Source organism: Hyperolius riggenbachi, chromosome 6 (assembly GCF_040937935.1).
Source record: "Hyperolius riggenbachi isolate aHypRig1 chromosome 6, aHypRig1.pri, whole genome shotgun sequence".
Classification (NCBI taxonomy): Eukaryota; Metazoa; Chordata; class Amphibia; order Anura; family Hyperoliidae; genus Hyperolius; species Hyperolius riggenbachi.
This window is the reverse complement of record NC_090651.1, coordinates 326,006,595-326,025,026: the sequence shown is the minus strand read 5'-3', so window position 1 is coordinate 326,025,026 and position 18,432 is coordinate 326,006,595. Positions and strand designations below refer to the sequence as shown.

The 18,432-nt window shown below is 44.7% G+C and overlaps 1 protein-coding gene across 1 annotated transcript in view; it reads left to right on the top strand.

Moving 5' to 3' along the window:
• The window catches only part of LOC137521750 (B-cell lymphoma 3 protein homolog), a 108,299-nt gene that overhangs the window by 34,840 nt on the left and 55,027 nt on the right, over window positions 1-18,432 (top strand). Inside the window, exon 2 of the mRNA XM_068241430.1 lies at window positions 13,937-14,096. Coding sequence (XP_068097531.1) covers window positions 13,937-14,096 — 160 coding nt within the window. The remainder of the gene's footprint in view (window positions 1-13,936; window positions 14,097-18,432) is intronic.

Genomic DNA, 18,432 nt, shown 5'->3' with positions numbered 1-18,432 from the left:
AAAGCGTAATATAAATGTTATTTGTCTTGTCTTGTCTTCTCGATGTCTACCATTCCTTAGCCTTTTTAAGTACCTAGGATTTTGCAATACATAGACAATTGGAATCGCTAAACACTACTAGTGGAAAAGGGTTTTAAACAATGACATCTCTATGAAGAAAGTTGAGCAAAAAGAAAGTATTCCGCTGCACCAGGGCTGGGTAAAAACCGTTTCTTCAACTTTATTGATACATCAGTGAGCACAGAAAAGGCTGACGCGTATCGGAGCTCTGGAAGGCTCCTTAATCATAGCCAGCATTCAGTGCTTGAATGCTGGCTATGATTAACCACTTAACGACCGCCCCCAGCCGATGGGCGGCGGCAAAGTCCGGGCCCAAACGACCGCAATACGCCCATCGGCGGGGGCGGCTGCGGGAGTGGCTATGCGGCGATCGCGTCATTCGTGACGCGATCAGCCGCCGGGGACTGGCTCCGCCCCCCGTTCGCCGTAACCCGCCGGCCGTTCGGAAGCGCCGGCGGGTTACTGGCATCCGGATCGCCGCTGCAACAGTGTATAATAGGCTTTGTAATGTATACAAAGCCTATTATACTGGCTGCCTCCTGCCCTGGTGGTCCCAGTGTCCGAGGGACCACCAGGGCAGGCTGCAGCCACCCTAGTCTGCACCAAACACACTGATTTCCCCCCCCCCTGCCCCCTGATCGCCCACAGCACCCCTCAGACCCCCCCCTGCCCACCCCCCAGACCACTGTTTGCACCCAGTCACCCTCCTAATCACCCATCAATCACTCCCTGTCACTATCTGTCAACGCTATTTTTTTTTTAAGTCCCTAATCTGCCCCCTACTCCCTCCTGATCACCCCCCCACCCCTCAGATTCTCCCCAGACCCCCCCCCAGACCCCCCCCCCCGTGTACTGTATGCATCTATCCCCCCTGATCACCTGTCAATCACCTGTCAATCACCTGTCAATCACCCGTCAATCACCCCCTGTCACTGCCACCCATCAATCAGCCCCTGATCTGCCCCTTGCGGGCAATCTGATCACCCCCCCACACCAATAGATCGCCCGCAGATCCGACATCAGATCACCTCCCAAATCCATTGTTTACATCTATTCTCTCCTCTAAACACCCACTAATTACCCATCAATCACCCCCTATCACCACCTGTCACTGTTACCCATCAGATTAGACCCTAATCTGCCCCTTGCGGGCACCCAATCACCTGCCCACACGCTCAGATTGCCCTCAGACCCCCCCCTTATCAATTCGCCCGTGCAATATTTACATCTGTTATTCCGGGTAATAACCCACTGATCACCTGTCAATCACCCATCAATCACCCCCTGTCACTGCCACCCATCAATCACCCCCTGTCACTGCCACCCATCAATCAGCCCCTAACCTGCCCCTTGCGGGCAATCTGATCACCCCCCCACACCAATAGATCGCCCGCAGATCCGACATCAGATCACCTCCCAAATCCATTGTTTACATCTATTCTCTCCTCTAAACACCCACTAATTACCCATCAATCACCCCCTATCACCACCTGTCACTGTTACCCATCAGATTAGACCCTAATCTGCCCCTTGCGGGCACCCAATCACCTGCCCACACGCTCAGATTGCCCTCAGACCCCCCCCTTATCAATTCGCCCGTGCAATATTTACATCTGTTATTCCGGGTAATAACCCACTGATCACCTGTCAATCACCCATCAATCACCCCCTGTCACTGCCACCCATCAATCACCCCCAGTCACTGCCACCCATCAATCAGCCCCTAACCTGCCCCTTGCGGGCAATCTGATCACCCACCCACACCAATAGATCGCCCGCAGATCCGACATCAGATCACCTCCCAAATCCATTGTTTACATCTATTCTCTCCTCTAAACACCCACTAATTACCCATCAATCACCCCCTATCACCACCTGTCACTGTTACCCATCAGATTAGACCCTAATCTGCCCCTTGCGGGCACCCAATCACCCGCCCACACGCTCAGATTGCCCTCAGACCCCCCCCCCTTATCAATTTGCCCGTGCAATATTTACATCTGTTATTCCGGGTAATAACCCACTGATCACCTGTCAATCACCCATCAATCACCCCCTGTCACTGCCACCCATCAATCACCCCCTGTCACTGCCACCCATCAATCAGCCCCTAACCTGCCCCTTGCGGGCAATCTGATCACCCACCCACACCAATAGATCGCCCGCAGATCCGACATCAGATCACCTCCCAAATCCATTGTTTACATCTATTCTCTCCTCTAAACACCCACTAATTACCCATCAATCACCCCCTATCACCACCTGTCACTGTTACCCATCAGATTAGACCCTAATCTGCCCCTTGCGGGCACCCAATCACCCGCCCACACCTCAGAACGCCCTCAGACCCCAGCCCTGATCACCTCGCCAGTGCATTGCTTGCATCTATTTCCCCCCTCTAATCACACCTTGAGACACCCATCAATCACCTCCTGTCACCCCCTAGCACACCTACCCATCAGATCAGGCCCTAATTTGCCCCGTGTGGGCTCCTGATCACTCGGCCAAACCCTCAGATCCCCCTCAGACCCCCTTCCGATCACCTCCCCAGTGCATTGATTGCATCTATTTTCCCCTCTAACCGCCCCCTGAGACACCCATCAATCACCTCCTGTCACCCCCCTAGCACTCCTATCCATCAGATCAGGCCCAATACATCCTGTCATCTAAGAGGCCACCCTGCTTATGACCGATTCCACAAAATTTGCCCCCTCATAGACCACCTGTCATCAAAATTTGCAGATGCTTATACCCCTGAACAGTCATTTTGAGAAATTTGGTTTCCAGACTACTCACAGTTTTGGGCCCGTAAAATGCCAGGGCAGTATAGGAACCCCACAAGTGACCCCATTTTAGAAAGAAGACACCCCAAGGTATTCTGTTAGGTGTATGATGGGTTCATAGAATATTTTATTTTTTGTCAAAAGTTAGCGGAAATTGGATTGTTATTGTTTTTTTCACAAAGTGTCATTTTTCACTAACTTGTGAGAAAAAATAAAATCTTCTATGAACTCACCATACCCCTAACGGAATACCTTGGGGTGTCTTCTTTCTAAAATGGGGTCACTTGTGGGGTTCCTATACTGCCCTGGCATTTTAGGGGCCCTAAACCGTGAGGAGTAGTCTAGAAAACAAATGCCTCAAAATGACCTGTGAATAGGACGTTGGGCCCCTTAGCGCACCTAGGCTGCAAAAAAGTGTCACACATGTGGTATCGCCATACTCAGGAGAAGTAGTATAATGTGTTTTGTGGTGTATTTTTACACATACCCATGCTGGGTGGGAGAAATCTCTCTGTAAATGGACAATTGTGTGTAAAACAAATAAAAAAATGTGTCATTTACAGAGATATTTCTCCCACCCAGCATGGTTATATGTAAAAATACACCACAAAACACATTATACTACTTCTTCTGAGTACGGCGATACCACATGTGTGACACTTTTTTGCAGCCTAACTGTGCTAAGGGGCCCAAAGTCCAATGAGTACCTTTAGGATTTCACAGGTCATTTTGAGACATTTGGGTTCAAGACTACTCCTCACGGTTTAGGGCCTCTAAAATGCCAGGGCAGTATAGGAACCCCACAAGTGACCCCATTTTAGAAAGAAGACACCCCAAGGTATTCTTTTAGGTGTATGATGAGTTCATAGAAGATTTTATTTTTTGTCACAAGTTAGCGGAAATTGATATGTATTGTTTTTTTTTTCACAAAGTGTCATTTTCCGCTAACTTGTGACAAAAAAAAAAATCTTCTATGAACTCACCATACTCCTAACAGAATACCTTGGGGTGTCTTCTTTCTAAAATGGGGTCACTTGTGGGGTTCCTATACTGCCCTGGCATTTTAGGGGCCCTAAACCGTGAGGAGTAGTCTAGAATCCAAATGCCTCAAAATGACCTGTGAATAGGACGTTAGGCCCCTTAGCGCACCTAGGTTGCAAAAAAGTGTCACACATGTGGTATCGCCGTACTCAGAAGAAGTAGTATAATGTGTTTTGGGGTGTATTTTTATACATACCCATGCTGGGTGGGAGAAATCTCTCTGTAAATGGACAATTGTGTGTAAAAAAAATCAAATAATTGTCATTTACAGAGATATTTCTCCCACCCAGCATGGGTATGTGTAAAAATACACCCCAAAACACATTATACTACTTCTCCTGAGTACGGCGGTACCACATGTGTGGCACTTTTTTGCACCCTAAGTGCGCTAAGGGGCCCAAAGTCCAATGAGTACCTTTAGGATTTCACAGGTCATTTTGCCACATTTGGTTTCAAGACTACTCCTCACGGTTTAGGGCCCCTAAAATACCAGGGCAGTATAGGAACCCCACAAATGACTCCATTTTAGAAAGAAGACACCCCAAGGTATTCCGTTAGGAGAATGGCGAGTTCATAGAAGATTTTATTTTTTGTCACAAGTTAGCGGAAAATGACACTTTGTGAAAAAAAACAATTAAAATCAATTTCCGCTAACTTGTGACAAAAAAAAAAAATCTTCTATGAACTCACCATACATCTAACGGAATACCTTGGGGTGTCTTCTTTCTAAAATGGGGTAATTTGTGGGGTTCCTATACTGTCCTGGCATTTTAGGGGCCCTAAACCGTGAGGAGTAGTCTTGAAACGAAATTTCTCAAAATGACCTGTGAAATCCTAAAGGTACTCATTGGACTTTGGGCCCCTTAGCGCAGTTAGGGTGCAAAAAAGTGCCACACATGTGGTATCGCCGTACTCAGGAGAAGTAGTATAATGTGTTTTGGGGTGTATTTTTCCACATACCCATGCTGAGTGGGAGAAATATCTCTATAAATAGACAATTGTGTGTAAAAAAAATAAAAAAATTGTCATTTACGGAGATATTTCTCCCACCCAGCATGTGTATGTGTAAAAATACACCCCAAAACACATTATACTACTTTTCCTGAGTACGGCAATACCACATGTGTGGCACTTTTTTGCGGCCTAACTGCGCTAAGGGGCCCAAAGTCCAATGAGCATCTTTAGGCTTTACAGGGGTGCTTACAATTAGGCACCCCCCAAATGCCAGGACAGTAAACACACCCCACAAATGACCCCATTCTGGAAAGTAGACACTTCAAGGTATTCAGAGAGGAGCATAGTGAGTCTGTGGCAGATTTCATTTTTTTTTGTCGCAAGTTAGAAGAAATGGAAACTTTTTTTTTTTTTTTTTTTGTCACAAACTGTCATTTTCCGCTAACTTGTGACAAAAAATAAAATCTTCTATGAACTCACCATGCCTCTCACTGAATACTTTGGGATGTCTTCTTTCCAAAATGGGGTCATTTGGGGGGTATTTGTACTATCCTGGAATTTTAGCCCCTCATGAAACATGACAGGTGCGCAGAAAAGTCAGAGATGCTTGAAAATGGGAAAATTCACTTTTGGCACCATAGTTTGTAAACGCTATAACTTTTACCCAATCCAATAAATATACACTGAATGTTTTTTTTTTTATCAAAGACATGTAGCAGAATAACTTTCGCGCTCAAATGTATAGGAAATTTTACTTTATTTGAAAAATGTCAGCACAGAAAGTTAAAAAAGTCATTTTTTTGACAAAATTCATGTCTTTTTTGATGAATATAATAAAAAGTAAAACTCGCAGCAGCAATCAAATAGCATCAAAAGAAAGCTGTATTAGTGACAAGAAAAGGAGGTAAAATTCATTTAGGTGGTAGGTTGTATGACCGAGCAATAAACCGTGAAAGCTGCAGTGGTCTGAATGGAGAAAAAGGCTCTGGTCCTTAAGGGGCGAAAAGACTGTGGTCCTGAAGTGGTTAAGGAGCCTTCCAGAGCTCCGATACACGTCAGCCTTTTCTGTGCTCACTGATGTATCAATAAAGTTGTGAATGCTGGCTATGATTAAGGTGCCTTCCAGAGCTCCGATACGCGTCAGCCTTTTCTGTGCTCACTGATGAATCAATAAAGTTGAAGAAACGGTTTTTACCCAGCCCTGGTGCAGCGGAATTCTTTCTTTTTGCTCAAGTTCCTGGAGATTCAAGATTCCTGCTCCCATGGTTTGAATGGTGATGGTTGAAGCGGTCCCTTTCCTTGCTACTATGAAGAAAGCTCAACAGTAACTAAGGAGATTTGGTAACCCTGACTTTATGGCCAGGCCAAGTTGCAACCTTCATAGCCTTATCTGGCCTTGTGGCATGTCTTACGAAGATGACGAGCTGACTACTACTGTCCCTTCATCCTGCTGGGTGACTCAAGGTACTTACCTCGTCATGCAGCAGGAACACCCTTAAAGCGAAGCCAGACTTCCTCCCCAGAAGCTGAATATTGCCAAAACGCCGATCCCAATATAATAAATATTGCAAATCATTCCGGGGGTTTCCACCCTCACGTCTTGGGAATGGCATATCATTACAAGACAAGATTGATAGAGGGTGAGCCGCCTGCATTGGGCATCCATCCAAAAACAAAGGGGAAAACCAGGGCCTGCCATAAGAAATCTAGGTTGAGGATCAATGTAATCATTATTTAGATATGGCTAATCTAAGTCCAAAGGGATTGGCTTGTAAAATGATCATATTGTCGCTGGGTTAATTACCGGCAAACATTTGTGCTCATAGGGACAGCAAACACTGGTGTAAAGAATGAATGGAACGCCAGTCTTGCCTGATTAGCATGGATATGACCATGTGACCATTTAACTCTAAAAGGCTAAGTGCCTTTCTCATCATAAACATATTATATCCAGCAGAAACTCCTGATCTATAAAACAGAAGTGGGAGAAAATGGGGTGCCTTGACACCTAAAGCAAACCAGAAGTGAAAATAAAACGTATGATATAATGAATTGTATGTGTAGTACAGCTAAGAAATAGAATATTAGTAGCAGAGATCAGAGTCTCATATTGTTTCCAGGACAAGAAAAATTAAAAAGCTTCAGTTGTCATCTATGCAAAAGAGCGTCTCTGAGCTACTGGACCCACTGGGTTGAATACAGTCCTGTTTTCTGAAGCACTAGAACAGCAAAGAAACAGTGAGAGACAACTTGAGATAACATTTTACTGCAGGGAAGTTCAAGGGGTCATTATTTTTGCTTTGCTTTATCTTTAAAAATACAGAGTGTTTTTAAAACTGCAACTGTGACAGCATGATGTGATGTTATTAAAAAAAAGTTTTATAACTGAATATAAAAATATGAGACTCTTTGCTACTTATGTTCTATCCATTATTCCTACTACACATACAATTCATTGGGTTTTTTTTCACTTCAGGTTAGCGTTAAAAAAGGCCCCTGTACTCTGCTGCTGTGATATGCGTCTCTCCATGTGTCTCTCTGCTCTATGTCTACCCCTCCTGTGTCGGCCTTTGTGGGATTCATTCATACACGGATCTGTGATCTGTAGGTCAGACGCCATCATTGCCTTCTGCCTATCCATTCTCTTTCCATCTCTGCTTATTGACCAGTTTGTGTGGCTTTTCCTGGTGGGCGAGAGGCAGCAGCAGAGGGGGATTCCCAACAGACAAAAATGATACAGAAGGTCTCTTACTCCTCTCAATGCCACAGAGATAAATAGTTAGATGAGCTATACACAACAAGAAAAGGCATCCATAAGGCAATCCCAAAATAAAGTATCAGAAAGATGATATTTCAAAGTTACAATAATGTATGTCTTTATTAAACAGGGGGTGTCCCATAAAAACAATAAAAACAGTTGACAGCAAAGAACAGCAGCTCATATCCAGGGCCGAGTTAAAGTAACAATTATGACAAAATTAGCCTGGGGGCCCCCCAACGGACACCCTCCGACCAAAAAGCGTCATTAGAGGCCCTGTTGCAGCTAAATTTCCCTCCTGGGCCCCTGAGCTGGCTGCTGACCCTCCACTAATCACCTCCCAACTTAACAGACTCTGCAGAGTCCCTGGGGAGCAACAGTTAAGATGGAGGAGGGACAACTTGGGGGCCCCTACAGGCTCTGGGGCCCTTGGGCAATTGCCCATTTTTTCCTATGGTAGCTCCGGCCCTGCTCATATCATGGGTATATAAACAATGTATAACAATCAATCACCCAGGAACATCAGGTAACAAAATTAAAGGGATACTGAAGAGGGGTCAGGGAAAAATGAGTTGAACTTACCCGGGGCTTCTAACAGTCCCCCGCAAACATCCTGTGCCTGCGCAGCCACTCACCGATGCTCCGGCCCTGCCTCCTGTTCACTTCTGGAATTTCAGACTTTAAAGTCTGAAAACCACTGCGCCTGCGTTGCTATGTCCTCAATCCCGCTGATGTCACCAGGAGTGTACTGCGCAGGCCCAGACCATACTGGGACTGTGCAGTACGCTCCTGGTGACATCAGCGGGATCGAGGACACGGCAACGCAGGCGCAGTGGTTTTCAGACTTTGAAGTCTGAAATTCCAGAAGTGAACCGGAGGCAGGGCCGGAGTATTGGGGAGTGGCTGCGCGGGCACAGGATGTCTACGGGGGACCATTAGAAGCCCCGGGTAAGTTCAACTCATTTTCCCCCGACCCCTTACAGTGTCCCTTTAAGTACAATTGAATCCATAAACATTGCTGCACGAACACAAAAGATGACCAAATGGACAGCTATAAGTAGGTATATATACACAGAGAGGGCCCTCACTGAGACAAAGAGCAGAGACAGAATCCTCAAGAAGGATAGGATAGAAAACGTCCTGGGTGTCACCGCGGGCTGCACCGTCCCTCACATGTATCGTAACAACCAAACTGTTGCTTCTTCAGTGGAATAGCTAGATGAGATCATATGACCAGATCATTCTGTACGACAGTTACTTTTAGTACAGTAGGCTTTGCATGCCAGGTTTTGTTGCAGTGCATAAATTAGGGTAAATGGCGTTAGGTGAGAGACAAATATAAGACCTCCCTTCCTGACGCCTAACCCTAAAATCCCCTTTTCTTACGCCTAACCTTAAAACACCCTTTCTGATGCCTAACCTTAAAGAGGAACTCCAGTGAAAGTAATGTAGTAATGTAGTAAAAAAAGTTATTCATTTTTACAATAATTATGTATACATGATTTAGTCAGTGTTTGCTCGTTGTAAAGGCTTCCCTCTCCCTGATTTACATTCTGACATTTATCATATGGTGACATTTTTACTGCTGTCAGGTGATGTCATTGGTAGGAAATGCTGCTTGCTTTTTTGCCAGTTGTAAACAGCTGTCTTTTCCCACAATCCAACAAGGCTTCCACAGTGTGCTGTCAAGACCTTTATTGCTGTGAGGTGCTGACATCACACTGTGGGAGGGGTTTCACCACATCAGCAGCCATACAGAGCCCCCTGATGATCCGTTTGAGAAAAGGAAAATATTTCTCACTGGGAAGTGGATATCAGCTACTGATTGGGATGAAGTTCAATTCTTGGTTATGGCTTTTCTTTAAAACCCCTTTCCTCCGCCGCAAATAAAGTAAATAAAAAAAAAAAAACAATACATTTCAAAACAATCATTTACAAAATAAAAATACTCAAAACTAATTTCAAGACAATCATTTTGAAACCAATAATTCTCAAAAGAAAAGATTTTGTGTTACACGGACCCGGTACCCACTTTCTGCTTTTGCCGCCCAATAGCCAATATTTTAATATTTTCCATTAGAGCCTATGGGGTGCCCAAATATTTGCCGCAGGCGTCCAAATGTCCTGCTTCCATCTGAATCACACATGTGAAAGAAGCGCGCAGCTAATGTAATCAGACTTCAGTCAGAGCACCTACTGCATGCTTGTTAAGGGCTCGTTTCCACTATTGCGTTGCAAAATCGCTGCGGCAAAATTCGCATGCAGATGCGAATTTTGCATGCGTGTGCATGCGAATTTTCATGCGAATTCGCATGCGAATTCGCACGGATGATGATGCATGCGAATTTAACCATGGCAATGCCGGTGTGCTTTTCCATTGATTTCATGCGAATTCGCATGCGAATTCGCATGAAAATTCGCATACCAAAACAGCATGCGAATTTCCTATTAAATACATTAGCGGCGATTCGCATGCGTTCCACTCTCAGGCGAATTCGTTGGCTCTTTTGTGCGTTTTTTCACCGCTGAAAAAAACGCACCTCAACAACGCTACAGTGGAAACAGGCCCATCCACTTGCATTACATGTGCGAATCTGCATGCGTTGGACGCATGCAGATTCGCGATAGTGGAAACGAGCCCTTAGGGTCTGTGGCTAACAGTATCAGAGGTAGGGCAGACGGGCAGTTTGCATTGTTTAAAAGTAAATAAATAGGTTGACCTCCATATCCCTTTCACTTCAGGTGTGCTTTCATGTGTACATTTTTACCAGTATATAACTGCTGCCAAATAAAATATATACAGTAAGATGATAAAAAATTCAAACCTAAGACTGGCTGCCAATATTTGCTCTAAAAAGGTTAAAGAGGAACTTCAGCCTAAACAAACATACTATCATTAAGTTACATTAGTTATGTTAATTAAAATAGATAGGTAATATAATCTCTTACCCAATCTGTTTAAAAAGAACAGGCAATGTTTGATTTCATTAGGGAAGCCATCTTTTTGGTTGAAAGGAGATGACAGGGAGCATGAGACACAGTTCCAACTGTCCCGTGTGCTGATCACCCCTCCTATTTGCTAGGCACAGCATCAGGGAAAAAAGCCCGGGCAGTTTTCTTTGATGGGTGGAGCTTAGCTAAAAATGATGCTTTGGTAAGAAAAACAAAGTTCTGATGCTGTGAAACTGTTAAAGAAACACCAAGCCTTTTCAGTTCTGCTGAGTAGATTTTTAGTCCGGAGGTTTACTTTAAGTGATGCATACGTTTACATTAACAGGAACTGGCGTTAGTGGAACAGCCCACTTACAGTACATGTATACAAGTGTCTGTCAGGCTTTCTCAACCAGGGTTCCCTGGAACCACAGGGTTCCTTCAAGTGGTGTATTTACAAATCAAAGCAAAACTGTGATGGGGCCCCCCAGTGGTCACACCCTTTCTTTACATGCCCTTGGTAAACTTTCCAGCCTGGGGACCCATTTTGCAAGAGTCATAAAACAAGTGTGGCCATCATAATCATCATACACATAACAGGTGTAGCCATAAAAACACCTGATCTGAAGCATGGACCCATTTATTGGAGTAAGGGAAGGTTAGTAGCTTGGAGGCCGGAGGAGGGATAATGGTGTGGCGGATGATGGGATACATGCAAAAAATTACATACTGAATAATCTAAACATATGTTTAGCGCTTTTCAGCTGTTGGACTTAAAGCGCTCAAGAGCTGCAGCCACTAAGGGCGCACTCAATAGGCCACGCTGCAGTGCTTGGGAGTCTTGCCTTGGACTCCTTACTGAATAGGTACTTACCCTAGCCAGGATGCAAACCCTGGTCTCCCATGTCAAAGACAGTGCCCCTAACCAGTACACTATCCAGCCACAGCTACTAAACCTTTCCACTACAGTGAGGTCATCTGATTATAAGGGACTCTAAACTCTATCATTGTTTAACCATTTCAGCCCGCGGGGATTTTTCACCTTATGCATTAGAGCAATTTTCACCTCCCATTCATTCGCTAATAACTTTATCACTACTTAAAGGAACTCCGAGCAGTGCAGAAACTATGGAAAGATGCATATCATTTTAAACCTCTCTTTCTCCTCTTTCCAATGATATATAAATTGCCGCCCTACGCCTTTTAGTTTTCGCTATTTTCGCGATTGAAATTGCTGCGGCTGCGTTTTCGATCGCGAAATTAGACAAAAGGCGTAGGGTGATGATTTAGGGGTCGTCAGAAAGAGGAGAAAGAGAGCTTTAAAATGATATCCATCTTTCCATAGTTACATTGCATTACACAGGGCGACTTTTTCTGCTGAATGGAGCTGCTGACTTTGAGAAAAAGTCGCCCTGTGTAATACAATATAACTATGGAAAGATGGATATCATTTTAAAGCTCTCTTTCTCCTCTTTCTGACGACCCCTAAATCATCACCCTACGCCTTTTAGTTTTCTCTATTTTCGTGATCGAAATCGCGGCCGCAGCATTTTTAATCGCGGAAATAGCGAAAACTAAAAGGCGTAGGGCGGCGGTTTATATATCATTGGAAAGAGGAGAAAGAGAGCTTTAAAATGATATGCATCTTTCCATAGTTTTTGCACTGCTCGGATTCCCTTTAACACAATTTGTTGATCTATATCTTGTTTTTTCCGCCACTAATTGGGCTTTCTTTGGGCGGTACATTTTGCTAAGAATTATTTTTTTATAAATGCATTTTAGCAGGATTAATAAGAAAAAAATGGAAAAAATTCATTATTTCTCAGTTTTCGTCCATTATAGCTTTAAAATAATCCATGCTATCATAATTAAAACCTATGTATTTTATTTGTTCGTTTGTCTCGGTTAATGTAAAAAATATGTAGATGTAGTTTTACTATTTGGCCACAAGATATAGTAAAATGAGTTTATTTTTTTCTCCTTGTGCTTCTCGATCACTGGAAGCACGAGGGGACGGGGAAAATTTTTATTGCAGAAAGACTGAAGCCTCTAGTAAGAGCGCTTCAGTTTTTCTGCTGGGGACACGGATCGGTGATCGGAAACCAGGCTCCCGTTCACTGATCCCAGGGCTACCGGGGGACAGCACGGGGACACGTTAGCGCGCCAAAGCGCAGCACCGCAGCAGAGCAGCCGTCTGGACGTAAGCATCACATCCAGGCTGCAGAAATGGTAAAAATAGAGGTTAGGGTCCCTTCCAATTGGATGACCTCACTGCAGTGGAAGGGTCTAGTATGAATTTTTTTGCATGCAAACTGTTTTGGAAGCTAACATTCTCCATTAGTGTAAATTTGTAGCACCTGTTCCAGATGCAGTTGGGTACATTTATGCCTTTAAAGAGCAACTCCAGTGAAAATAATGTAATAAAAAAAGTGCTTCATTTTTACAATAATTATGTATAAATGATTTAGTCAGTGTTTGCTCATTGAAAAATCTTTCCTCTCCCAGATTTACATTCTGACATTTATCACAGGGTGACATTTTTACTGTGGGCAGGTTATGTAAGCTGCTCCTAGCTGTTTTGGCTGTTACAGACAGCTGTAAACAGCCATTTCCTGTCTGTGAACATTGTTACATTGTGGCAGTTTGCCCAGAGTACCGCGGTACCAGAGCCTCTTGTGGGAGGGGTTTCATCACAAAATCAGTCATACAGCGCCCCCTGATGGTCTGTTTGTGAAATGCAATAGATTTGTCATGTAAAAGGGGGTATCAGCTACTGATTTGGATAAAGTTCAATTCTTGGTCGGAGTTTCTCTTTAAGATGCTCTGCACACCTCCTACTGTTAAGTCAGTCAGATGCAGGCCCAGTGTTCTCCCCAGGCTCTTTTAGCCGGGTGCTCCACCCGGCTAGATTTGGTGACCACCCGGCTGTCATCGGCTCACCTCCTCACATCCTCCTATGCTGTAAGCAGAGTTGCCCTGCATTTTCATCTCAACCCACCCGGCTACTTTTTCATGCCACCCGGCTACTTTTTCATGCCACCCGGCTGGAAAAAAATTCTGGGGAGAACACAGCAGCCTGGTTTTGATGCGCTGCCATTTCTCCCTACCATGTACAAAAATGTTGGTTTACCTTTTCTATTGTGTTAAATACCTGGAAAGGTGCGGTCCACGCTGCACCCCTTCTTTTACTGTAATGGCTTGCTGTCCCCAGGTCACATGGAATCTTTACATGAAATGATCTGGTTGTTTTAAAACAGTACATTTATTCATATAGATGTAGTTGAGAGAGTTCTGGACCGGCAAAGAAAAAGAATATAAAAGGTTAAAATGAAGACAATGTATATTTTCCTCATGGTGTGATGTAAAGAAATGCTATCTGTTACACTGCATTATTTTTGTCTCCTCTCAGGGGATCCTGCTCCATACATACAATCCTACCCTGCTCATCCCATTATGAGCCCACAGCCCTTGAGGATACTTCCTGCATTCCCTGCCTCACAGCTCCATGCAAGCTTAGACCTCCATGCCGACATTGCAGCCGCTACCCGGCCGGATGAAGATGGGGACACGTAAGGGCCGGCTATTTCTTCTCTCCTACTTTGTGTCACCTCTACTGCATTATCTTATGTGAGGGCTATGGCAGAACACTGATTTATTGGAGATTCACTGCATTCATAAGTGATAGGGGGAACTAAACGGTAGAGCAAGCACAGAGTGTGACTGAGACAGGCAACAGGTGAGAGAATAAACGAGAGACAGACAAGAGGTGAGACGTAAGGAGAGAGAAAGTGAGAGACAAGTGAGAGCCCGAGAGGTAGTGAGGAAGAATGAGAGACACAAGCAAGAGGTAGATGTGGTATTGAGATCAGGCCTGTAGATGGTACTGTGATGAGAGGGTGATCTGTACTGCTGTGAGTTGTTGGTTCCTGTTTATGCATGCTGGAGACTCGGATGATAGTACTGTTTTATGTAGAGAGCTGCTGAAGCTTGTAAATCAAGCTATTTCCAATTATTCTGCATTTCTGATTTATATGGCAAATTGGTGATGAGGATGAGATTTCTGACCCTACAACTACCATCAATTGAGAAAGAATGAGAGAGACAGGCAAGAGGTAGAGAGAAAGAATGAGAGAGAGAGGCAAGAACTAGAGAGAAAGAATGGGAGAGACAGGCAAGAACTAGAGAGAAAAAATGGGAGAGACAGGCAAGAGGTAGAGAGAAAGAATGGGAGAGACAGGCAAGAGGTAGAGAAAACGAATGAGAGAGACAGGCAAGAGGTAGAGAGAAAGAATGAGAGAGACAGGCAAGTGGTAGAGAGGAAGAATGAGAGAGACAGGCAAGAGATAGAGAGAACGAATTAGAGAGACAGGCAAGAGGTAGAGAGAAAGAATGAGAGAGACAGGCAAGAGGTAGAGAGGAAGAATGAGAGAGAGAGGCAGGAGGTAGAGAGAAAGAATGAGAGAGAGAGGCAGGAGGTAGAGAGAAAGAATGAGAGAGACAGGCAAGATATAGAGAGAAAGAATGAGAGAGACAGACAAGAGGTAGAGAGAAAGAATGAGAGAGACAGGCAAGAGGTAGAGAGAAAGAATGAGAGAGACAGGCAAGATATAGAGAGAAAGAATGAGAGAGACAGGCAAGAGGTAGAGAGAAAGAATGAGAGAGACAGGCAAGAGGTAGAGAGAAAGAATGAGAGAGACAGGCAAGATATAGAGAGAAAGAATGAGAGAGACAGGCAAGAGGTAGAGAGAAAGAATGAGAGAGACAGGCAAGAGGTACAGAGAAAGAATGAGAGAGACAGGCAAGATATAGAGAGAAAGAATGAGAGAGAGACAGGTGAGGGGTAGAGAGCAGGAATGAGAGAGGCAAGAGCCTAGAGAGCAAGATTGAGAGAGAGCCAAGAGATAGAGAAAAAGAATGAGAGAGACAGGCAAGGGGTAAAGAGAAAGAATGAGAGAGACAGTAAAGGGGTAGAGAGAAAGAATGAGAGAGACAGGCAAGAGGTAGAGAGAAAGAGTGTGAGAGAGAGAGAGAGAGAGAGACAAGAGGTAGAGAGCAAGAATGAAAGAGACAGACAAGAGGTAGAGAGAAAGATTGAGAGAGAGAGGCAAGAGGTAGAGAGAAAGAATGAGAGAGACAGGCAAGAGGTAGAGAGAAAGAATGAGAGAGACGGGCAAGAGGTAGAGAGAAAGAATGAGAGAGACAGGCAAGAGGTAGAGAGAAAGAATGAGAGAGACAGGCAGGAGGTAGAGAGAAAGGATAAGAGAGACAGGCAGGAGGTAGAGAGAAAGGATAAGAGAGACAGGCAAGATATAGAGGGAAAGAATGAGAGAGAGAGAGGCAGGAGATAGATAGAAATAATGAGAGAGAGGCAAGAGGTAGAGAAGAATGAGAGAGACAGGCAAGAGTTAAAGAGAAAGAATGAGAAAGACAGCAAGAGGTAGGGAGAAAGAATGAGAGAGAGAGGCAGGAGGTAGGGAGAAAGAATGAGAGAGACAGGCAAGAGGTAGAGAGAAAGAATGAGAGAGACAGGCAGGAGGTAGAGAGAAAGAATGAGAGCGACAGGCAGGACTGGAGGTAGAGAGAAAGGATGAGAGAGAGAGCGGCAAGAGGTAGAGAAGAAGAATGAGAGAGACAGGCAAGAGGTAGAGAGGAAGAATGATAGATGCAGGCAAGAGATAGAGAGAAAAATGTGAGACAGGTGCCATCCTGTCATCCCTCCCCCCATCCCTACTGACAGTACACGTTTCTCTGCTGTGACTGTGCAGTGTGTCTTCTGTACAGTGATCGCTCCCTGCAGCATCGCCATAATGACTGAACAACGATTATTAATGATGGCACTGACTGAGCGTGTGCACCAGCAGTTAGTGATTATCCGTTGAACAGTCAATGAGATTTATCATCAGTATGAATTGTAAACAGCAGAATCGTCCCATTACCCTCTATTGTCTACATGACTATGATGCCAGGTTTTTCATACAGTGAAGTCTGGTTGTATTAATCTCACAGTTCCCCTAACACTGCAGCGTGTGGACGGCTGACCTCTGGTAACCAGGCATCCTGCTTGTTACTGGAAGATCGCAGGCAGAAAAGCACATAGAAACCACCTAATCAAGCAGTTTAGAAACCACAAAGTTCCCCAACTCTACTCCCGACCACAAGCTTCCTGTACCTCGCGATACATCCCAGCCACGCCTGTTCTTACATGTGACACCTGTACCTGCAGGATTCCCCCGGAGACTACAGCTTTATGGCGAAGAGCCACGACGTGCGCAGTGACCAGTCCTGTCACCTAGGCTGCACTAACTGCTGTGCTGGTCACGAGCAGCTGCACTTCCCCATCATTACATGAGAGCAACAAAGCAAAGACTATACAAGATTTCTCTGCAAATTCGTCTTCCTGGCACTAAAAGTATTTACATGTGTTCAGCTTCACATAAGCAGGAAGTTACACCCATAAAGCATCCCTCATTGAGGACAGAGTCCATATGTAAGGCCTCTTTTCCATGGACAGCTGAAGGTGGAGAATTAGTGTATATGTAGTTAAGGTGCTGGGAAATTTGGGTGCAGGGAAAGCCGAAAAACAGCACCCCCTTATCCTGCAAAAATCCTGGCGGCGTTAATTGCTATTAAAGAGGGACTGTCCCTCTGACAAAGATATAGTTGGGAGCCCGGGGGCTATGGTCACACAACAGTGGATATGGTCAGGTTGAATGTGGCTGCACTTGTGCCCCCGGAAATACAGGGAGAAAATACACAGTGGTGTGACATATTGCCTTGTTTTTAACAAACAAGTACTGCGATGTATACAATGTATAAAATGCAGCCTTACTCTTATATAATGCTATGACAAATATAGCTGAGGTTTGCCTGAAGGCATGGGGTAGGCAATAAAGATGGTATCTTGATTCTGAGTGGTATATTTAGTTCCTTTTGCTGTTGGCAAAATCCCGAGAAGGCAAAATAGAATGTGGTTGTAGCTCTACCACAATCCATTGTACAACTGGAGCTATTTTCAAATCAAGAAAAACATTTTTTGCCGCAGGCCGAATAAATACTGTATACCATTGCAAAGCAGCACAGCAGCTAGGGGGTTTTATTCTTCTTTTCAAGGTGGAACCCTTCACGGTTTTCTTATGTGGGGTTTCCATCAAAAGTACATGATGATGATAGTCATACTGGTGCAAATGCTGCATAAGAAAACAGAGTGCTGTATGTGTTGCTCTTTATTTGTGCTAACAGGAAACCACTGGACGTCTGCGGGGATTAGAATCATTTTACCCAAACAGGGCATTGTGCCAAGCTGACACAAGCAAGAGAGCCCCTTCCCTACCCCCACAGTATAGGTAGCCAGAGGGCTTCCTTGGTATATGAGAGAGCGCCCCCCTCCCCAGTGTAAAGTGTGCAGTAGAGAGGCGAAGTAACTCACCTCTCCAGGATCCACATCCACGTCTATCTTCTTCCTCCTTGGCCTCCCTTCTCTATGGTACCAGCATATAATTGTGCAGTTTTATCACTTCATTGTAATATAAGGGTCTATCTAAAGCACAGGTGTCAAACTTAAGGCCCGCAGGCCAAATGCGGCCCTCCATGCCATTTTATGTGGCTCGAAAGCTTCCAACATGACACCACATAGCCTTCCCATCCAGAGGAGAACACCTGTGATAGTATTTCTGATTGAAACATTGTCCATTTGGTTTTGGGCGCAGCAATAATCCATGGGAGACCCCCAATAAACATCAGCATGGGGTCCGCTCCTGCTTGGACCCAAATCCCCAACACCTTTGTGAACTGGTAAAACACACGCCTTCCCCTCCGACACCATCTCCCCACATAGCAGAGTAGTGCAGCAGAGCAATCTACCTGCTGCAGCAATGCATTGTGTCTCTTCTATCTGTTCTGGCAGTC